The sequence below is a fragment of the Ranitomeya imitator genome, chromosome 1, assembly GCF_032444005.1.
Source record: "Ranitomeya imitator isolate aRanImi1 chromosome 1, aRanImi1.pri, whole genome shotgun sequence".
In the NCBI taxonomy this organism is placed as follows: domain Eukaryota; kingdom Metazoa; phylum Chordata; class Amphibia; order Anura; family Dendrobatidae; genus Ranitomeya; species Ranitomeya imitator.
Window position 1 is genome coordinate 217666047 of NC_091282.1, and position 23808 is coordinate 217689854.

At 49.3% G+C, this 23808-nt stretch overlaps 1 protein-coding gene across 3 annotated transcripts in view; it reads left to right on the forward strand.

The window, feature by feature from the left end:
- Positions 1-17433: 17433 nt before the first annotated feature.
- Positions 17434-23808, forward strand: part of SLC12A2 (solute carrier family 12 member 2) — a 135711-nt gene continuing 129336 nt past the window's right edge. Inside the window, exons 1-2 of one of the 3 annotated variants that reach the window (XM_069753964.1) lie at positions 17434-17776; positions 21135-21760. In XM_069753964.1, coding sequence (XP_069610065.1) covers positions 21176-21760 — 585 coding nt within the window. In that variant the 5' untranslated portion in view covers positions 17434-17776; positions 21135-21175. Of the gene's footprint in view, positions 17777-21028; positions 21761-23808 lie in introns of those variants that run through there. The other 2 variants (XM_069753983.1, XM_069753974.1) reach the window with 2 other exon arrangements.

Below are 23808 nucleotides of genomic sequence, written 5' to 3' on the forward strand. Positions count from 1 at the left end.
AAAAATGGAGACGCTATGGGTATCGGAAAATGGCACAATTTTTTTTTAACAAAGTTTGGAATTTTTTTTTCACCACTTAGATAAAAAAAGAACCTAGACATGTTTTTCCCATTTTCTGGTACACAACATGGCAAAATCAATGGTGTCGTTGAAAATTACAACTTGTTCCGCAAAAAACAAGCCCTAACATGGCCATATTGACGGAAAAATAAAAAAGTTATGGCTCTGGGAAAAAAGGGAGCGGAAAATTAAAACGCAAAAATGAAAATACCTCCAGGGGTTAAACAAAAATAGAGAAGAATAAGGAATTACCATTCATACAAACCAAGCAACAGTCACTAATAACTCCTTCAACTCTCCTTCTCATATGTGCTCCTCTCCCACTGTTAGCCATGCAGCAAATGCTAACTCTGACAAGGATTAGTAACATAGCCCAAATTATAATGCGAAAAAGAGTGGATAACTGAGCTCAGCTGTGAGTACAGGGATTTCCAACATGGCCAATTAACCCCTGTTCTGCTAGACGAAAAAAACACATTTTAAATGAAAGAGAAATGTTTCTTCTCAGCGCCAGAGTAGGAGCAAGCAGATGCTGCGGTCTTCTGACTTCACACTGTTGCAGTAACTCTGTGACAGTGGGTTGATACAATTATGGCAGTAGCAGATTTCTATAGTTTTATATTTTGCTATTGTTACAAGAAAGTCACATTTCTAAATTTTGTGTCACCATATCCTAAGTGCCATAACTTTATAATTCTCGGTCATAAAAAGTGTGAGCACTTATTTTTTTTGTGGCAGGTTTTGACTGTTATTGCATGTTTTGTGATACAGATGAACGGAAAACCTGTTCAATATCATAATATTTTTATAGGTTGGGTCGTTACTGCTGAGACTTATAGGATTACTAAAATGAAAGAGCTGGAGGCGTTCATTACATCTGCAGCTTGGGGTTTTCATACATGTTTTTCTATAGAGTTAAAAAAAAATGATGAACAAATGTAACAATATAAAAAATGCCACCAAGCCCACTGAAAGCACTTATCACATTTAGAAAATGTTATGTGAAATGAGGATATGATTTTGCAAGAAAAGCCAGATCACCAGATTGTCATGAAGGACGTCTACTCTAGTACTCACAGTTCAGAGACTTAGGTGACTATTTACACCAGGTGTCTGCCACGATCATTATCTGATGTCCAACGCTCTCCTATACAGGTAGATTATACATAATCTGCTATCAATTGCAGTCATTTTGAAAATGTCTTGTACTGATGTTACAGCCGATTTTACAGTCCAGAGCAGAAATCATAAATCTGCATACTTCAGAGGTGATTTAAAACAGCTGATTGGTAACCGCTGTAATATACTTAAAAAGTGCAGAAAATCATGAATATCAAAAACTCACCAAAAGCTCATCGTGTGAATGTAGCCCTAGGGGTGTTGTTCTGCAAGGAAGTGATCATGCTGCACAATCCAATCTATGGCTGCTGCAATGTATAGATTATCAACAATTCACCCATTTTGTACAGATTTTATTATCATATTGGATTCAGGAAGCAAAAATGGAAAACAATGAGAAACATTTTTAGTAAGGACGTTTAGTAATGATGGTATGCAGTGATGAGTGAACATGCTGGGATAAGGGGTTATCCGACCATGCTCGGGTGCTAACCGAGTGACTTCGTTGTGTTCGAAAAATATGTTCGAGTCCCCGCAGCTGCATGTCTCATGACTGTTCAACAGCCGAAACACATGGAGGGGTTACCTGTTTGTTAGACAATCCCTGCCATGAGATATGCGGGAACATGAACATATTCGATCATGAAGAAAATCACTCTGTTAGCACCCATGCATGGTCAGATAACACCTTATCCGAGCATGTTTGCTCATCACTAAGGCCGGCGTCACACTTGGCGTATGAAAATACGGTCCTTTTTTTACAGGCGTAATACGCAGAAATGATCCCAGAACAGTGATCCGTATGTCATCCGTAGGCAAGGTGTGGCTGCGTATTTTGCGCATTTCATCCTCCGTATGTAATCCGTACAGCGAGATTTTCTCGCAAGCTTGCAAAATGGACATAGAATGGATGTATGGGCTCAAATATTCTTGAAAACATATATACTGATTTTTCCGCACCATCTGCACAGCTTTTTATTATCCCATTGAATAACATCACAGTGCATATATATATATATATATATATGTATATGCATACATATATATATACATATATATATATATATACCCCTATACTATGTGTAGACATTTATTTTAGCTATTCTATTCTAACCTGTCAGTGTGATTTTACTGTACACCGCACTGAATTGCCGGCTTTTCTATAGAACACCGCTGCGTATTTCTCGCAAGTCACACTGATGATCCGTGTGTAATCCGTATTTTTCTCACCCTATGGACTTTCATTGGTGGATTTTTTGCGCAATACGCTGACAAACGCAATATACGGCAGATAGGAGCTGGCTCATAGAGAATCATTGGTCCGTGTGCAATGCGTAGTTTTTGTGCCCCTCATACATCCGTAAAACGCTCTAGTGTTACCCTGGCCTAATGGTGAGGCCTCAACATCACTTTAGTCTGGTGAGGATCAAGTAGAAAACGATGGGTGCAGACTAGTGATGAGCGAATATACTCGTTGCTCCGGTTGTCCAGAGCACGCTCAGGTGGTCTCCGAGTATTTGTGACTGCCCGGAGATTTAGTTTTTGTTGACACAGCTGCATGATTTACAGCTGTATACAGAAAAACCCACAAGGATTACAAAAATACCCATATAATATACTGTATATTAATATTTTACTAATTATTTATAAATAATGAATTCAAGAAATGCTATAAAAATTGAAAAATTGGAAAACAGTAATTGCAGTGAAGAGCAAAGACAAAAGTCTGACACTAAGGGCTCATTATTATTTTTATTATTATTTTATTATTATACATTTTTATAGCGCCATTTATTCCATGGCGCTTTACATGTGAATACGGGGCAAGTATAGACAAATACATTAAACATGAGCAGATAACAAGGCACACGAGTACATAAGGAGGGAGGACCCTGCCCGCGAGGGCTCACAGTCTGCAGGGGGTGGGTGAGGATACACTAGGAGAGGGAAGAGCTGGCTGTGCAGCTGTTCAGTAGGTTGAGGATCACTGCAGGCTGTAGGCTTGTCGGAAGAGATGAGTCTTCAGGTTCTTTTTGAAGGTTTCTATGGTAGGCGCGAGTCTGATGTGTTGGGGTAGAGAGTTCCAGAGTATGGGGGAAGCACGGGAGAAGTCTTGGATGCGGTTATGGGAAGAAGAGATGAGAGGGGAGTAGAGAAGAAGGTCTTGGGAGGATCGGAGGTTGCGTGTAGGTAGGTACCGGGAGACCATGTCACAGATGTATGGAGGAGACAGGTTGTGGATGGCTTTGTATGTCAGTGTGAGGGTTTTGAACTGGAGTCTCTGGGCGATAGGAAGCCAGTGAAGGGCTTGACACAGGGGAGAGGCTGGGGAATAGCGGGGGGACAGGTAGATTAGTCGGGCAGCAGAGTGTAGGATGGATTGGAGTGGTGCCAGAGTGCTAGAGGGGAGTCCAGAGAGTAGGAGGTTGCAGTAGTCGAGGCGGGAGATGATAAGGGCATGCACTAGCGTTTTTGCAGTGTTGCGGTCAAGGAAAGCACGGATCCGGGAAATATTTTTGAGTTTGAGACGACAGGAGGAGGCAAGGGCTTGGATATGTGGCTTGAAAGAGAGGGCAGAGTCGAGGATCACCCCGAGGCACCGGGCGTGTGGGACTGGGGATAGTGAGCAGCCATTGACATTGATGGATAGGTCTGGTGGAGGGGTAGAGTGAGATGGGGAAAGATGATGAATTCTGTTTTGTCCATGTTCAGTTGTAGAAAGCGAGCAGAAAAGAAGGCTGAAATGGCAGACAGACAGTGCGGGATTTTGGTAAGCAAGGAGGAGAGGTCAGGTCCGGAGAGGTAGATCTGCGTGTCATCAGCGTAGAGATGGTACTGCAAACCGTGGGATTCTATGAGCTGTCCCAGGCCGAAAGTGTAGATGGAGAAGAGTAGGGGTCCTAGAACAGAGCCTTGAGGAACACCGACTGACAAGGGGCGAAGTGAGGAGGTGGTGTGGGGGAGGGAGACACTGAATGTTCGGTCTGTCAGATATGACGAGATCCAGGAAAGGGCCAAGTCTGTGATGCCAAGGGATGAGAGGATTTGTAGCAAAAGGGAGTGGTCTACAGTGTCAAAGGCAGAAGACAGGTCCAGGAGAAGGAGGACAGAGTAGTGTCGCTTGCTCCTGGCAGTTAGTAGGTCATTGGTGACTTTAGTTAGGGCAGTTTCAGTTGAGTGATGGGAACGGAAGCCTGATTGTAACCGATCAAAGAGGGAGCAGGAGGAGAAGTGGGAGGACAGTTCAAGATGGACGTGTTGCTCCAGCAATTTGGAGGCATAAGGGAGAAGAGATATTGGGCGATAGCTAGACACAGAGGATGGGTCAAGGGAGGGCTTTTTGAGGATGGGTGTGATCTTGGCATGCTTGAAGGATGAGGGAAAGACACCTGTTGTGAGTGAGAGGTTGAAAAGGTGCGTTAGGGTTGGGATGAAGACCGTGGAAAGGTTAGGGATGAGGTGGGATGGGAGCGGGTCAAGCGTGCAGGTGGTGAGGTGTGATCTTGACAGGAGGGTGGAGAGCTGATCTTCTGTCATGGTGGAGAAGCTGGTTTTTGAGGAGCAGGGTTGAGGAGCTAAGAGGGGTAGTGGGCGCTGTGGGCCAAAGCTTTCTCTGATCGTATCGATCTTCTGTTTAAAGAAAGAGGCGAAGTCATCAGCAGAAATGAGGGGGGAGGGAGGAGGTGCGGGGGGACGGAGAAGAGAATTGAAAGTGTTGAAAAGCTGTTTAGGGTTGTGGGACAGGGAGGATATGAGGGATGAGAAGTAAGTTTGTTTTGCGGCAGTGAGCGCAGACTTGAAGCTGGCGAGGGACTGCTTGTATGCAGTGAAGTGGTCGGCAGAGTGGGATCGCTTCCATCTCCGCTCAGCAATCCTGGAAGCCCGTCTCAATTCTTTGGTCAGGCTAGTCAGCCAGGGCTGCCTGTTAATTGCACGTGTTTTACTATGCATGAGTGGGGCGGCCGAATCGAGTGTTGCTGTTATTGTGATGTTATAAAAAGTGGCAGCAGCATCTGTGTCATGAAGGGAAGCTATGTCAGTGAGAGGGAGAAGGGACTCAGAGAGTGATTGTAAGTTGAGATGTTTGAGATTTCTGCGAGGGTGAGTGAGTTTGTGGAGTGGGGGTTGCACACTAGGAGAGGAGAGGGATGAGAATGTCAGTAGGTTGTGGTCAGACAGGGGGAGGGGTGTGTTGGTGAGATTAGTAAGGGAGCAGAGGCGGGTGAAGATGAGGTCCAGCGTGTGGCCATCTTTGTGAGTGGCCTCAGAGGACCATTGAGTGAGGCCAAAGGAGACAGTCAGTGATAGAAGTTTAGAGGCAGCTGAGGTGGAAGTGTCAATGGGGATATTGAAATCACCCATGATGATAGTGGGGATGTCAACAGAGAGGAAATGAAGTAGCCAGGTGGTGAAGTGGTCGAGAAAGGTGGAGATGGCTAGTTCTGGGGGGCGGTAGATGACAGCCAGCTGGAGGTTGGAGGGGGAATAGATGCGGACAGAGTGCACCTCAAACGAGGGAAGAGAAGCGGAGGGTGGTAGCGGTATTGGAGTGAAGGAGCAGGTGTCGGACAGGAGCAAGCCAACTCCTCCACCGCGTTTGTTGCTGGGGCGAGGGGTGTGAGAGAGGTGGAATCAGCCATAGGAGAGCGCAGCTCATGCTCACTTGCGTGAAATACGGCCGAGTTTTGCATGGTAACACCCGGCTCTGTCGCTGGCACTCAGGAGCGGAGCGTGCAGCTCCATGTATTGCTATGTGGCCGCACGCTCCGCTTGGAGTGTTACCATGCGAGACTCGGCCGTATTTCACGCAAGTGAGCATGAGCCATTAGTGTCAGACTTTTGTCTTTGCTCTTCACTGCAATTACTGTTTTCCAATTTTTGAGTGAGTATGAGCCCTAATACAAATGTATGCGGACTGGGAATACAGAGACCATAATACACGCCATGATGCAATATTATCGGGGCTGCTTGGTCTGACTACTTCTAAGGACTGATTTGGGTGAGATTGTCTTTTCAGTGCTAGATTCATTTTATATATATACGGTATATTTTTTCGGTATTTATGGTGCCACAGCCGTGATGGCAATACATTTTTTATCCTAATTAAACCCACAGTATTATATTCATCTTATTTTTCTAGTATTGTGACAGTTCTGCTATATGGATACATCTATAGAATAATATTGCATCATGGTCTGTGTATTCCCGGTTCGTATACATTTGTATTAGGGCTTGTTTCCATTTGCGAGAAATACGTCCGTGTCTCGCATGTGAAAACCAAGCTCTGGCGCCGGCACTCCAGAGCGGAGCGTGCAGCTCCATGTGTTGCTATGTGGCCGCACGCTCCGCTCTGAAGTGCCGGTGCAACAGCTTGGTTTTCACATGCGAGACACGGACGTATCTCGCTGTAGTGTGACTCCGGCCTTAGGCTACTTTCACACTAGCGTTTTCTGCAATCCGTCACAATGCGTCGTTTTGCAGAAAAACGCATCCTGCAAAAGTGCTTGCAGGATGCGTTTTTTCCCCATAGACTTGCATTGACGACGCATTTGCAACGGATTGCCACACGTCGCATCCGTCGAGCGACGGATGCGTTGTGCTTTGGCGGACCGTCGGGAGCAAAAAACGCTACATGTAAAGTTTTTTGCTCCTGACGGACCGCTTTTTCCGACCGCGCATGCGCGGCCGGAACTCCGCCCCCACCTCCCCGCACCTTACAATGGGGCAGCGGATGCGCCGGAGAAATGCATCCGCTGCCTCCATTGTGCAATGCGTTAAACGCTAGCGGCGGAATCTCTCCCCGACGCATTGCGACGGGGAGATTCCGACGCTAGTGTGAAAGAAGCCTAGTGTCAGACTTTTGTCTTTGCTCTTCACTGCAATTACTGTTGTCCAATTCTTCAATTTTTATAGCATTTCTTGAATTTGATTATTAGTGATGAGCGAATATACTCGTTACTCGAGATTTCCCGACCATGCTCGGGGGTCCTCCGAGTATTTTTTAGTGTTCGGAGATTTAGTTTTTCTTGCCGCAGCTGAATGATTTACATTTGTTAGCCAGCTTGATTACATGTGAGGATTCCCTAGCAACCAGGCAACCCCCACATGTACTTATGCTGGCTAACAGATGTAAATCATTCAGCTGCGGCACTGAAAACTAAATCTCCGAGCACTAAAAAATACTCGGAGGACACCCGAGTGTGCTCTGGAAAACCCGAGCAACGAGTATATTCGCTCATCACTAGTTGACTAGTTTCCAAGACCAACCAGTAGATTGCTTAAGATTTCCACAAAAGGAGCATAAGGCTGGTTTCACACTAGTGTACGGGAGAGCTGCGGATGGCAGCGTACTTCCTCCCTTCTTCCTCCATGAAACCCGGCCCACGCTCCGTCCACTACTCCTTGCGTCCTGCGTTGGCCTGTGTACCTATTTTTAACATTGGCTACGCAGGGACATGCAAATGTATGCAAAGGCCTCCGCATGCGCCGTTTTGGCGCTTGTCGCATGCAGAGGCCTCCGCATACATTCGCATGTCCCTGCGTAGCCAATGTTAAAGATAGGTACACAGGCCAACGCAGGACGCAAGGAGTAGTGGACGGAGCGTGGGCCGGGTTTCATGGAGGAAGAAGGGAGGAAGTACGCTGCCATCCGCAGCACTCGCGCACGCTAGTGTGAAACCAGCCTAAGAAGTTATATAATGTAGTCACAAAAACTTCAAACAGCTACAATGAAATCTGAATTATTAAATAGAAAATATATTAGCATAACCATATTTTCTGAACATATACCCCCCGGGATATCATCACCCTTCACTTCACATTCATGACAGCCTTAGACAGTTTCACCTGCAGTCTCATATCCACATAATTATCATTATATCCAAAGAGACAAAAAAAAATAGCTACAAGAGCTTCTGCACATGAGCGTCTTTTCAGTCCGTATGTGATCCCACAAAGCATTGGATCACACATGGCACCAATTTTATTCTATGGGTTCTTACATGTCTGAAACGGTCAGAGGGAAAAAAATGCAGGGTGGCCGAGTTGGATCCGATTATCAAATCACACTCTGCCATGCAAGTCAATGAGTCCATGGAAAACATTGGACTGCACTCGGATGACATCTGAGTGCGGTCCGATTTTCACGCACTTACAGATTAAGGCCGGTTTCACACGTTAGTGGCTCCGGTACGTGAGGTGACAGTTTCCTCACGTACCGGAGCCACTGACACACGTAGACAAATTCAAATCAATGCATCTGTGCAGATGTCATTGATTTTTTGCAGACCGTGTCTCCGTGTGCCAAACACGGAGACATTTCAGTGTTCGTGGGAGCGCACGGATTACACGGACCCATTAAAGTCAATGGGTCCGTGTAAAACACGTACCGCACATGGACGTTGTCCGTGTGCAGTCCGTGTGCCGTGCAGGAGACAGCGCTACAGTAAGCGCTGTCCCCCCCACATGGTGCTGAAGCCGCGATTCATATCTTCTCTGCAGCAGCGTTTGCTGTAAAGAAGATATGAATAATCCTTTTTTTTTTGTTTCTCGTGTTTAAAATAAAGGTCCATGTCCCCACCCCCCTCCCACCCACTGTGCGCCCGCCCGCTGTTCTTAAAATACTCACCCGGCTCCCTCGCTGGCTGGCGCTGCTTCCTGTACTGGCCGCACCTTCTACTGTATGAGCGGTCACGTGGGGCCGCTCATTTACAGTGATGAATATGCGGCTCCACCCCTATGGGAGGTGGAGCCGCATATTCATGACTGTAATATTCATGACTGTAAACTTTAACGCTGTCTCCTGCACGGTGCGTGTGATACCTAGTGGGCACACGGGCGGCACACGTGTGCCGCTCGTGTGCCACACTGATGTGCCACAGAAACGCACGGGCACACGGACACGGATAATTCCAGTACCGGAATTATCTGGACGTGTGGGACTGCCCTAAAGAAGATGGAGATTTTTTTTTCTATCTTCCCCTCATCTGAGAAAATCGGATGACACTGTGCTCACATTCCGATCAGATAATCAGCCCGATCCTCTCGGATGAGAGAAAATACAGTCGTGTGACCCTAGCATAATACAAATATTAAAATTAATCTGTCATTCCAGCAGACAGTCATTATCTCACGATTTTCCAGAGATCTTTAACTACTGTAGATGATAGTCAGAAATGTAGATTTTTTGATACATGAGTTGTGTTCATTGCAGCACCATTTACTTTTTCCATGACTTTTTTTAATTACAGCCTCACTGACTTTTTTCAAAACCTTTGGATCTACTAAAAAAAGATGCAGAGTTAAATGCCATAAATTATGTGTTTACTATAAATATGAATATTTTTTAGTATATTCATAATCTTCATGAGATTCATTTATGTTTTCAATCAATTATTTCCTGCCTAGACAACAGCACATTTAGATCGCCACAGAAAATTCTATTGTTTTCCAAAATGAAGAACCCAGGAAGACTGTATGTGACTCACAATGTCAGCACTTGCATCACCCACAGAGAAAGGAATATGAGGAAGGAAGTGTCGAGTTGCTCAATACTATGAGACTGCACTGTATACATAGGACACACAATGCTGTGTAAGGCCGCGGTCATACTATCAGTGTTTGGTCAGTATTTTACCTCAGTATTTATAAGCCAAAACCAGAAGTTGGACAGTCAGGCGAAAAGTATTAGTCCACAGTCACACTATCAGTGTTTGGTCAGTATTTGACCTCAGTGTTTATAAGCCAAACCCAGAAGTGGGACAGTCCGATGAAAAGTATAAGGCCATCTTCATGCTATCAGTATTTGACCTCAGTATTTTTAAGCCAAAACCAGGAGTGGGACAGTCAGACAAAAAGTATTAGTCCACGTTCATACTATCAGTATTTTAGCTCAGTACTTATAGTTATAAGCCAAACTCAGGAGTGGGACAGTCAGACGAAAAGTATTAGGCCACGTTCACACTATAAGTATTTGGTCAGTATTTTACCTCAGTATATATAAGCCAAATCCATAAGTGGGACAGTCAGATAAAAAGTATAAGCCCACTTTCATACATTCAGTATTTGGTCAGTATTTTACCTCAGTATTTATAAGCCAAACCCAGAAGTGGGACAGTCAGATGAAAAGTATTATTCCACGTTCATACTATCAGTATTTGGTCAGTATTTTACCTCAGTATTTATAAGCCAAAACCAGGACTGGGACAGTCAGACGAAAAGTATAAGGCTATGTGCACACGTTGTGGATTCTCTGCGGATCTGCAGCGTTTTTTTGCGGTGCAGAAACGCTGCAGATCCGCAATTGATTTACAGTACAATGTAAATCTATGAGAAAAAAAAATGCTGTGCACACATTGCGTAAAATCTGCTGCGGAAACGCTGCGGTTTAAAAGTAGCATGTCACTTCTTTTTTGTGAATCTGCAGCGTTTTTGTACCCATTCCATTATAGAAAACCGCAGGGGTAAAAAACGCAAGAAATCCGCAAGAAAACCGCAGCAAAAATGCACAAAAAACGCTGCGGAACCACACAAAAAACGCAACAAACCCCGCAGGTGCATTTTCTGCCAGGAGAGGCAGAATCCGCACCAGAAATTCCTAAGCCTAATCCGCAACGTGTGTACATAGCCTTAGGCTATGTGCACACGTAGAATGGTCCACTGCGGATTTTTCGGCAGCGGATTTGATAAATCCGCATGGCAAAAAACACGGCTTTTTTTACTGCGGATTTACGGCGGTTTTTGTGCGGATTCCACTGCAGTTTTACACCTGCGGTTTTCTATTATGGAGCAGGTGTAAAACTGCTGCGGATTCCGCACAAAGAATTGACATGCTGCGGAATGTAAACTGCTGCATTTCCGCACATTTTTTTCCGCAGCATGGGCACAGCATTTTCGGCTTCCCATAGGTTTACATTGGACTGTGAACTCATGGGAAACTGCTGCGGACCCGCAGCAAAATCCACATCGTGTGCACAGAGCCTAAGGGTATGTATCCACGGTCCGGATTCCCTACACTTTGGACGCAGCGGATTCCGTGCTCCGCTCAAAGCTGTTGTACACATCCCGAAACACCGCATCCTATAGATAGACTGTGTTACTTCTCTTGCGGAGACGGAGATGAAGGCGTGCCATATAGCAGAGCCATGCAGATGTAGCAAAGGCGTACCATATAGCAGAGCCATGCAGATGTAGCAAAGGCATACCATATAGCAGAGCCATGCAGATGTAGCAAAGGCGTACCATATAGCAGAGCCATGCAGATGTAGCGGAGCTGTGCCGTGCAGATGTAGAGGAGCTGTGCCATATAGCAGAGCCGTGCAGATGTAGCGGAGCTGTGCCATATAGCAGAGCCGTACAGATGTAGCGGAGCTGTGCCATATAGCAGAGCCATGCAGACGTAGCGGAGCTGTGCCATATAGCAGAGCCGTGCAGACGTAGCGGAGCTGTGCCATATAGCAGAGCCGTGCAGATGTAGCGGAGCTGTGCCATATAGCAGAGCCGTACAGATGTAGAGGAGCTGTGCCATATAGCAGAGCCGTGCAGACGTAGCGGAGCTGTGCCATATAGCAGAGCCGTACAGATGTAGCAGAGCTGTGCCATATAGCAGAGCCATGCAGACGTAGCGGAGGTGTGCCATATAGCAGAGCCATGCAGACGTAGCGGAGGTGTGCCATATAGCAGAGCCGTGCAAACGTAGCGGAGCTGTGCCATATAGCAGAGCCATGCAGACGTAGCGGAGCTGTGCCATATAGCAGAGCCGTGCAGACGTAGCGGAGCTGTGCCATATAGCAGAGCCATGCAGACGTAGCGGAGCTGTGCCATATAGCAGAGCCGTGCAGACGTAGCGGAGCTGTGCCATATAGCAGAGCCATGCAGATGTAGCGGAGCTGTGCCATATAGCAGAGCCGTACAGATGTAGCAGAGCTGTGCCATATAGCAAAGCCATGCAGACATAGCTGAGCTGTGCCATATAGCAGAGCCGTGCAGACGTAGCGGAGCTGTGCCATATAGCAGAGCCATGCAGACGTAGCGGAGCTGTGCCATATAGCAGAGCCGTGCAGACGTAGCGGAGCTGTGCCATATAGCAGAGCTGTGCAGACGTAGCGGAGCTGTGCCATATAGCAGAGCCGTGCAGACGTAGCGGAGCTGTGCCATATAGCAGAGCCGTGCAGACGTAGCGGAGCTGTGCCATATAGCAGAGCCGTGCAGATGTAGCGGAGCTGTGCCATATAGCAGAGCCGTACAGACGGAGTGGCGGCGTACCATATCTGTGCAGATGTAGCGGAGCTGTGCCATATAGCAGAGCCGTGCAGATGTAGCATAGCTGTGCCATATAGCAGATCCGCAATTGATTTACAGTACAATGTAAATCTATGAGAAAAAAAAATGCTTTGCACACATTGCGTAAAATCTGCTGCGGAAACGCTGCGGTTTAAAAGTAGCATGTCACTTCTTTTTTGTGAATCTGCAGCGTTTTTGTACCCATTCCATTATAGAAAACCGCAGGGGTAAAAAACGCAATAAATCCGCAAGAAAACCGCAGCAAAAATGCACAAAAAACGCTGCGGAACCACACAAAAAACGCAACAAACCCCGCAGGTGCATTTTCTGCCAGGAGAGGCAGAATCCGCACCAGAAATTCCTAAGCCTAATCCGCAACGTGTGTACATAGCCTTAGGCTATGTGCACACGTAGAATGGTCCACTGCGGATTTTTCGGCAGCGGATTTGATAAATCCGCATGGCAAAAACACGGCTTTTTTTACTGCGGATTTACGGCGGTTTTTGTGCGGATTCCACTGCAGTTTTACACCTGCGGTTTTCTATTATGGAGCAGGTGTAAAACTGCTGCGGATTCCGCACAAAGAATTGACATGCTGCGGAATGTAAACTGCTGCATTTCCGCACATTTTTTTCCGCAGCATGGGCACAGCATTTTCGGCTTCCCATAGGTTTACATTGGACTGTGAACTCATGGGAAACTGCTGCGGACCCGCAGCAAAATCCACATCGTGTGCACAGAGCCTAAGGGTATGTATCCACGGTCCGGATTCCCTACACTTTGGACGCAGCGGATTCCGTGCTCCGCTCAAAGCTGTTGTACACATCCCGAAACACCGCATCCTATAGATAGACTGTGTTACTTCTCTTGCGGAGACGGAGATGAAGGCGTGCCATATAGCAGAGCCATGCAGATGTAGCAAAGGCGTACCATATAGCAGAGCCATGCAGATGTAGCAAAGGCATACCATATAGCAGAGCCATGCAGATGTAGCAAAGGCGTACCATATAGCAGAGCCATGCAGATGTAGCGGAGCTGTGCCGTGCAGATGTAGAGGAGCTGTGCCATATAGCAGAGCCGTACAGATGTAGCAGAGCTGTGCCATATAGCAGAGCCATGCAGACGTAGCGGAGGTGTGCCATATAGCAGAGCCATGCAGACGTAGCGGAGGTGTGCCATATAGCAGAGCCGTGCAAACGTAGCGGAGCTGTGCCATATAGCAGAGCCATGCAGACGTAGCGGAGCTGTGCCATATAGCAGAGCCGTGCAGACGTAGCGGAGCTGTGCCATATAGCAGAGCCATGCAGACGTAGCGGAGCTGTGCCATATAGCAGAGCCGTGCAGACGTAGCGGAGCTGTGCCATATAGCAGAGCCGTGCAGATGTAGCGGAGCTGTGCCATATAGCAGAGCCGTACAGATGTAGCAGAGCTGTGCCATATAGCAAAGCCATGCAGACATAGCGGAGCTGTGCCATATAGCAGAGCCGTGCAGACGTAGCGGAGCTGTGCCATATAGCAGAGCCGTGCAAACGTAGCGGAGCTGTGCCATATAGCAGAGCCGTGCAGACGTAGCGGAGCTGTGCCATATAGCAGAGCCATGCAGACGTAGCGGAGCTGTGCCATATAGCAGAGCCGTGCAGACGTAGCGGAGCTGTGCCATATAGCAGAGCTGTGCAGACGTAGCGGAGCTGTGCCATATAGCAGAGCCGTGCAGACGTAGCGGAGCTGTGCCATATAGCAGAGCCGTGCAGACGTAGCGGAGCTGTGCCATATAGCAGAGCCGTGCAGATGTAGCGGAGCTGTGCCATATAGCAGAGCCGTACAGACGGAGTGGCGGCGTACCATATCTGTGCAGATGTAGCGGAGCTGTGCCATATAGCAGAGCCGTGCAGATGTAGCAGAGCTGTGCCATATAGCAGAGCCGTGCAGATGTAGCGGAGGTGTGCCATATAGCAGAGCCGTGCAGATGTAGCAGAGCTGTGCCATATAGCAGAGCCGTGCAGATGTAGCGGAGCTGTGCCATATAGCAGAGCCGTGCAGATGTAGCGGAGCTGTGCCATATAGCAGAGCCGTGCAGATGTAGCAGAGCTGTGCCATATAGCAGAGCCGTGCAGATGTAGCGGAGGTGTGCCATATAGCAGAGCCGTGCAGATGTAGCAGAGCTGTGCCATATAGCAGAGCCGTGCAGACGTAGCGGAGCTGTGCCATATAGCAGAGCCGTGCAGACGTAGCGGAGCTGTGCCATATAGCAGAGCCGTGCAGACGTAGCGGAGCTGTGCCATATAGCAGAGCCGTGCAGACGTAGCGGAGCTGTGCCATATAGCAGAGCCGTGCAGATGTAGCGGAGCTGTGCCATATAGCAGAGCCGTGCAGACGTAGTGGCGGAGTGCCATATAGCAGAGCCGTGCAGATGTAGCGGAGCTGTGCCATATAGCAGAGCCGTGCAGATGTAGCAGAGCTGTGCCATATAGCAGAGCCGTGCAGATGTAGCGGAGGTGTGCCATATAGCAGAGCCGTGCAGATGTAGCAGAGCTGTGCCATATAGCAGAGCCGTGCAGACGTAGCGGAGCTGTGCCATATAGCAGAGCCGTGCAGACGTAGCGGAGCTGTGCCATATAGCAGAGCCGTGCAGACGTAGCGGAGCTGTGCCATATAGCAGAGCCGTGCAGACGTAGCGGAGCTGTGCCATATAGCAGAGCCGTGCAGATGTAGCGGAGCTGTGCCATATAGCAGAGCCGTGCAGACGTAGTGGCGGAGTGCCATATAGCAGAGCCGTGCAGATGTAGCGGAGCTGTGCCATATAGCAGAGCCGTGCAGATGTAGCAGAGCTGTGCCATATAGCAGAGCCGTGCAGATGTAGCGGAGGTGTGCCATATAGCAGAGCCGTGCAGATGTAGCAGAGCTGTGCCATATAGCAGAGCCGTGCAGACGTAGCGGAGCTGTGCCATATAGCAGAGCCGTGCAGACGTAGCGGAGCTGTGCCATATAGCAGAGCCGTGCAGACGTAGCGGAGCTGTGCCATATAGCAGAGCCGTGCAGACGTAGCGGAGCTGTGCCATATAGCAGAGCCGTGCAGATGTAGCGGAGCTGTGCCATATAGCAGAGCCGTGCAGACGTAGTGGCGGAGTGCCATATAGCAGAGCCGTGCAGATGTAGCGGAGCTGTGCCATATAGCAGAGCCGTGCAGATGTAGCAGAGCTGTGCCATATAGCAGAGCCGTGCAGATGTAGCGGAGGTGTGCCATATAGCAGAGCCGTGCAGATGTAGCAGAGCTGTGCCATATAGCAGAGCCGTGCAGACGTAGCGGAGCTGTGCCATATAGCAGAGCCGTGCAGACGTAGCGGAGCTGTGCCATATAGCAGAGCCGTGCAGACGTAGCGGAGCTGTGCCATATAGCAGAGCCGTGCAGACGTAGCGGAGCTGTGCCATATAGCAGAGCCGTGCAGATGTAGCGGAGCTGTGCCATATAGCAGAGCCGTGCAGACGTAGTGGCGGAGTGCCATATAGCAGAGCCGTGCAGATGTAGCGGAGCTGTGCCATATAGCAGAGCCGTGCAGATGTAGCAGAGCTGTGCCATATAGCAGAGCCGTGCAGATGTAGCGGAGGTGTGCCATATAGCAGAGCCGTGCAGATGTAGCAGAGCTGTGCCATATAGCAGAGCCGTGCAGACGTAGCGGAGCTGTGCCATATAGCAGAGCCGTGCAGACGTAGCGGAGCTGTGCCATATAGCAGAGCCGTGCAGACGTAGCGGAGCTGTGCCATATAGCAGAGCCGTGCAGACGTAGCGGAGCTGTGCCATATAGCAGAGCCGTGCAGATGTAGCGGAGCTGTGCCATATAGCAGAGCCGTGCAGACGTAGTGGCGGAGTGCCATATAGCAGAGCCGTGCAGATGTAGCGGAGCTGTGCCATATAGCAGAGCCGTGCAGATGTAGCAGAGCTGTGCCATATAGCAGAGCCGTGCAGATGTAGCGGAGGTGTGCCATATAGCAGAGCCGTGCAGATGTAGCAGAGCTGTGCCATATAGCAGAGCCGTGCAGACGTAGCGGAGCTGTGCCATATAGCAGAGCCGTGCAGACGTAGCGGAGCTGTGCCATATAGCAGAGCCGTGCAGACGTAGCGGAGCTGTGCCATATAGCAGAGCCGTGCAGACGTAGCGGAGCTGTGCCATATAGCAGAGCCGTGCAGATGTAGCGGAGCTGTGCCATATAGCAGAGCCGTGCAGACGTAGTGGCGGAGTGCCATATAGCAGAGCCGTGCAGATGTAGCGGAGCTGTGCCATATAGCAGAGCCGTGCAGATGTAGCGGAGCTGTGCCATATAGCAGAGCCGTGCAGACGTAGTGGCGGAGTGCCATATAGCAGAGCCGTGCAGATGTAGCGGAGCTGTGCCATATAGCAGAGCCGATCAGACGTAGTGGCGGAGTGCCATATAGCAGAGCCATGCAGACGTAGCGGAGCTGTGCCATATAGCAGAGCCGTGCAGACGTAGCGGAGCTGTGCCATATAGCAGAGCTGTGCAGACGTAGCGGAGCTGTGCCATATAGCAGAGCCGTGCAGACGTAGCGGAGCTGTGCCATATAGCAGAGCCGTGCAGACGTAGCGGAGCTGTGCCATATAGCAGAGCCGTGCAGATGTAGCGGAGCTGTGCCATATAGCAGAGCCGTGCAGACGTAGTGGCGGAGTGCCATATAGCAGAGCCGTGCAGATGTAGCGGAGCTGTGCCATATAGCAGAGCCGTGCAGATGTAGCGGAGCTGTGCCATATAGCAGAGCCGTGCAGACGTAGTGGCGGAGTGCCATATAGCAGAGCCGTGCAGATGTAGCGGAGCTGTGCCATATAGCAGAGCCGATCAGACGTAGTGGCGGAGTGCCATATCTGTGCAGATGTAGCAGAGCTGTGCCATATAGCAGAGCCGTGCAGATGTAGCGGAGCTGTGCCATATAGCAGAGCCGTGCAGACGTAGTGGCGGAGTGCCATATCTGTGCAGATGTAGCGGAGATGTGCCATATAGCAGAGCCGTGCAGACGTAGTGGCGGAGCTGTGCCATATCTGTGCAGATGTAGCGGAGCCGCTGCGGTACGACCTGCACATGGCCGCTAGCTCTCGGGTGATACAGTGACGCCTCCCTCACAGCTGTGCCGGTAATCCGGGCGCTTGGGCTGCGCTGATGTTACTTGTGGAACGCATGCGCCTCCCATCCAAACACCCGGGAGAGAAGAGGCTGCAGTGCGAGGACCGGAGGCGGCTCCAGAGCTCCGTGCACAGCATCACCCCGGAACCAGAGCCAGGCCACAGCTCCGAGCTGCGGACACCGGCAGGTAAACACAGAGGATGGGACAGGCCCCGGGGACGCCACTCCCGGTCATGTACGGGGCTGAGGCGGGAGAGTGCGGGCGGCTCCTGCTGTCTCTCATCGTGGTTTCCAGGGATGCGGCCATGTGGAGGGGAGCCGGGAGCTCACATGGCATGTGCCGGCCGGGGGCGGTGGTCGCTGCGGAGAGGATGGTGATGGGGCGGCTGGTCCTGCGGTTTCTCCGGACCGGGAGCAGGCGGACATTGTGTCCTGGCAGACACGGAGCCGACACCGAGGCTGAAACCGAGCCAGCTGCGGCCACCGAGCCGGGAAATACAGGACGTGAGCCATCACACACCGGCGCTGTGCATGGAGGAAGTGTGCGCGGACACCGGGGAGGCAGGGCGGTGTGTGGCCCCACAGTCCAGGAGCCCGGCACAGTGTACACTGCTGTGTGTGGCCCCTGTGCGCCAGTGATACACACTGATGACATGGCCGCCCATTGGTGAACACGTCACGTGCCAGGCGCCGTACCGTATAGGACGTGTACCCATCACGTACCAGGCGCCGTACCGTATAGGACGTGTACCCATCACGTACCAGGCGCCGTACCGTATAGGACGTGTACCCATCACGTACCAGGCGCCGTACCGTATAGGACGTGTATCCATCACGTACCAGGCGCCGTACCGTATAGGACGTGTACCCATCACGTACCAGGCGCCGTACCGTATAGGACGTGTACCCATCACGTACCAGGCGCCGTACCGTATAGGACGTGTATCCATCACGTACCAGGCGCCGTACCGTATAGGACGTGTACCCATCACGTACCAGGCGCCGTACCGTATAGGACGTGTACCCATCACGTACCAGGCGCCGTACCGTATAGGACGTGTACCCATCACGTACCAGGCGCCGTACCGTATAGGACGTGTACCCATCACGTACCAGGCGCCGTACCGTATAGGACGTGTATCCATCACGTACCAGGCGCCGTACCGTATAGGACGTGTATCCATCACGTACCAGGCGCCGTACCGTATAGGACGTGTATCCATCACGTACCAGTCGCCGTACCGTATAGGACGTGTACCCATCACGTACCAGGCGCCGTACCGTATAGGACGTGTACCCATCACGTACCAGGCGCCGTACCGTATAGGACGTGTATCCATCACGTACCAGGCGCCGTACCGTATAGGACGTGTATCCATCACGTACCAGGCGCCGTACCGTATAGGACGTGTATCCATCACGTACCAGGCGCCGTACCGTATAGGACGTGTATCCATCACGTACCAGGCGCCGTACCGTATAGGACGTGTACCAGGCGCCGTACCGTATAGGACGTGTACCAGGCGCCGTACCGTATAGGACGTGTACCCATCACGTACCAGGCGCCGTACCGTATAGGACGTGTACCCATCACGTACCAGGCGCCGTACCGTATAGGACGTGTACCCATCACGTACCAGGCGCCGTACCGTATAGGACGTGTACCCATCACGTACCAGGCGCCGTACCGTATAGGACGTGTACCCATCACGTACCAGGCGCCGTACCGTATAGGACGTGTACCCATCACGTACCAGGCGCCGTACCGTATAGGACGTGTACCCATCACGTACCAGGCGCCGTACCGTATAGGACGTGTACCCATCACGTACCAGGCGCCGTACCGTATAGGACGTGTACCCATCACGTACCAGGCGCCGTACCGTATAGGACGTGTACCCATCACGTACCAGGCGCCGTACCGTATAGGACGTGTACCCATCACGTACCAGGCGCCGTACCGTATAGGACGTGTACCCATCACGTACCAGGCGCCGTACCGTATAGGACGTGTACCCATCACGTACCAGGCGCCGTACCGTATAGGACGTGTACCTGGCGTTTCATTGTATAGGACTTGTACCTAGCACTGTACTATATAGCATGTGTACACGACTTGTACTCTTCGCTGTACCGCATCGGACGTGTACATGACGTACCAGGCACCGTACCGTATAGGACATGTACCTGGCGCTGCATGGTATAGGACGTATACACATCACGCATCTGCGCCGTACCATATAGGGCGATGTTCATTTACTGAGCACTTGTACAATATACACTCAGAACTGCTATATGTAATATAACCTAGGCAGAGCTGCTATACTGTGCAGTCCATGTGCATGTGCACACACCATACTGTATTTTGTATAGCACTGTATGAACATAAAATACTCAGTTTTTGAAAGTGTATTTTATACTCATATACTACACGTACAGTGATGGTATATTATACATATACACAGTAATATACATGTACAGTGACGGTATATTATACGTACATACACAGTGCTGTACAATATACTGCATGTACAGTGACTGAGTGACGGCATATTGTACATGTATACACGGTGCTGTTCAATATACTACATGTGCAGTGACGGCATATTATATGTATATACACAGTGCTGTACAATATACTACATGTACAGTGACGGCATATTATACGTACATACACTTTGCTATACAATATACTACAACGACAGTGACAATATATTGTACGTATATACACAGTGCTGTACAATATACTACATGTGCAGTTACTATATATTATGTCCATACAGTGCTGTACAATATACTACATGTACAGTGACGGTATATTATACGTATACACACAGTGCTGAACAATATACTACATGTACAGTGACAATATATTGTGCGTATATACAGTCCTGTACAATATACTACATGTGCAGTTACTATATATTATGTCCATACAGTGCTGTACAATATGCTACATGTACAGTGACAGTATATTATACGTACATACACAATGCTGTACAATATGCTACTAGTTCCGTGCACTATAGTATACGCGGTGCACAGTGTGGCTGCACAATATGGTGCACACTATGTACAGATCCTCCCTTCCCTAGGTGACACAGCTGGCCCTTGTGCCTGCCGATGCTGGGGGTCTCTGTCTGCGGCTCAGGGGCTGCTGACCGTACACCGGTCCCCTGAGCCTGGTGCAGTAATGTAGCATCCCTGTGCATAGAGCAATATGGTGCCCGCTCCTGTAGGATGTGAGTGGGGGCAGCTCGCACACAGCTTCTACTTGTCCCTTCATGGAAATGAGAGGCGTCTTTCCACGCCCGCTCTCCTCCCCTGTGCCTTCACAATAGTCACATTCATCATTCCTCGGCACATGAGTGGTGCTCGGGGGAACACTGGGTGTGCACTCACTTTGTTAGGTGTATTTTGGATTAGGAGGAGGTGGAACATCAGTACAAAACAGCAGCCCGGGCCGAGCAGAGGCTTGTAGAGCTGCAGAGTGGCTGTATATAGTATATGCTGGATGCCTGATCCCCTCTTCTATGTGATTACAGATATTCCTCCGGTAGCACCATCGTCTGAGAAATAACCGCACATGGAAAAGAAGACAAAGTTATCATCAGCCCTGGCTGAGCCAGGGAAGTCCTCATTGTCTCATACCCTGTCTACTCAGGATGATGAGGAACTGCAAATCGATGATGCCCAGTTGGGCAGGCCCCTGGGTCCCACTCCAAGTCAGAGCCGCTTCCAAGTGGATCCTGTCAGTGAAGTATCCAAGGAGGCATCTATCGGGGACCATGGGTCAGTGCCACCTCCGATTGATGCTGTAACCCATAGAGGAAGGGGGGGTTCAGGCGGTGAGGAAGCCAAAGGACGATTTAGGGTGAACTTTGTGGACCCGGCTGATCCAGATGGAAGCTCTCCTGAGATAGCAAGTGGTGAAGGCGGAGGTGGGGTGAGCTTTCAGAATGGAGATACAGTGTTAAGTGAAGGCAGCCTCCATTCAGGAGGTCATCACTACCATTACGATACCCACACTAATACTTATTACCTTCGGACATTCGGGCACAATACCATTGATGCTGTGCCCAGGATTGATCACTATCGGCACACAGCAGCAGACCTTGGTGAGAAGTTACTGAGACCAAGCTTGGCAGAGCTGCACGATGAGTTTGATAAGGTAAGACCGCTTCGTCCTTCATATCATATCACATTGATAATGATCCTATACTCCTTCCTGGTATAGTATCATTGAATTTTTTGTATAGATAGAACAATATAAATCTATACAGATCATCCTGTGCTAATAATCATTTCCACTTATTCACATTTGTATAAAAATACAGTGTTTGGCATTAATGGTCCTGCAGATCTCTTCCGTGCCATCATTTATAGCCCAGGAGCCATGGTACCTCGCTCCGGAGATTTTCCGAGGTGTTAATGAATTCCCACATGGCTTCGCTGTTCTTAGGAAAACACTTGATGAATCTTTTCTTGGCTGCGGTGATATTATTTTTACACCTAACAAGCAGCTTCTGAATGGGAAACCTTAGATATTGTTTGTGTTGTGCGTGGGCGTAACTATAGGGGGCACAGAGGTTACCGCCACATCTGCCGCTTGTGTCTAGGGGGACACTGGTAATAACCTTGCTGTGAATTGCACTTACAGGAGGGGGTGTCCTCCACAAATTTGTATTGGGCATAAAAGCTCAGCTCGGTATTTCTGAAGCGGAGTGATTTTTGTGCCAACGCTTTCCAGAAGTTTTTGCATATTATTTCAGTACCCTTTGACTATTGCTGGGCATCTTAATGTTGCCCTCCTCTCCTGGGCACATGCGAACATCTGCTGCCGCTGTAGACATAAGCCAGCTTTGTAGTGCAGATTGCTTGCTGCAGCTTGGATTATTGACACACATAGGTGGCATTCTGTCTCTGGCTCCAGACCAGCTCCTCTTCATTCTCCGAGCAAGTCAGGAATTCTGAGCATCAGGCCTATTACTACAGACCAGATAAGAGCGTAACGTCACAGAAAACTGCAGGCCTGACCTTACTGAAGAATGCTGGATGGGAATCAGAATTGCAGACAAGCATTTCATGTGCCAGGACCAGAGATTCTCAGGCCGGCAGCATGTGCGCCTGCTCTCGTTGGAAAACTCTGCCAACTTGCAAGCCAGCGCTGTGGTCATATCATGATTTACACAGAAAACGTGATAAGACCGCAACGTATAAATACACTAAGACTAGGTTTACATGCAGATGTCATGAATTGTGGTATATGAATGAAATCTGCATCAACATGTGAAAAAAGCAATTCATTAGCACTGGTGCTACAAGTCGCTGGGGTCCTGAGTTCAAATCCCACCAAGGACACCTGCAAGGAGTTTGCATGTTCTCCATGTGCATGTTTATTTTGTATGCATTTATTTTACTCCCTTATGTAGCGCCATTAATTCCACGGCGCTTTCCAGACATTATCATCACTGTCCCCATTGGGGCTCACCATCTACATTCCCTATCAGTATGTCTAAGAGTGTGGGAGGAAACCAGAGAACCTGGAGGAAGCAATCACAAATACAGGGAGAACATACAAACTCCTTGTAGATATTATCAATGGTGGGATTTGAATCCAGGACCCCAGCGATGCAAGGCAGTGTGTGGGTGTCCTCCCATACTCCAAAAATATACTGATGGGGGGTCACAATAAAAACTCCCTATGGGGACAGTGATTGTCTGCAATGCGTTATTGAATTAATGGTGCTATGTAAGCAAGTAAAATACTTACCGTATTTTACTTGCTTACATAGCACCATTAATACATTTTGCTGCTTGTGGACCCAGATGAAGACTACAATATTGTATGTTTCATATGACCTGCGTGAACTTTTTATCAGTCCAGGTCTTTCCTGTCCCAGGGTCTGCACTGATCACGTGGGTCACGGTCAGACAGACTTCAAGCAGTAGACTGTGTGCATGCGCAGCGTTCCCTGGGGCACCCGAGTATGGAGCCGTACAGACTCCTTGTGCCATTATATCATGCCATGTGATGGGCAATACCTTTGTAATATAGAATTCTATTTGTGCTTCATTGCTATAAAAATTTGAGACCGATGACTGTATAGTAAAGTTCCATGTGCCTAGAAAAGCATTTCCTCCATTAGCTGAACCCACTTTGTCCATGTATTGTATCTGGTAATGCTACTCGGTTCTAGGGCTAACTGTAGAACTTTG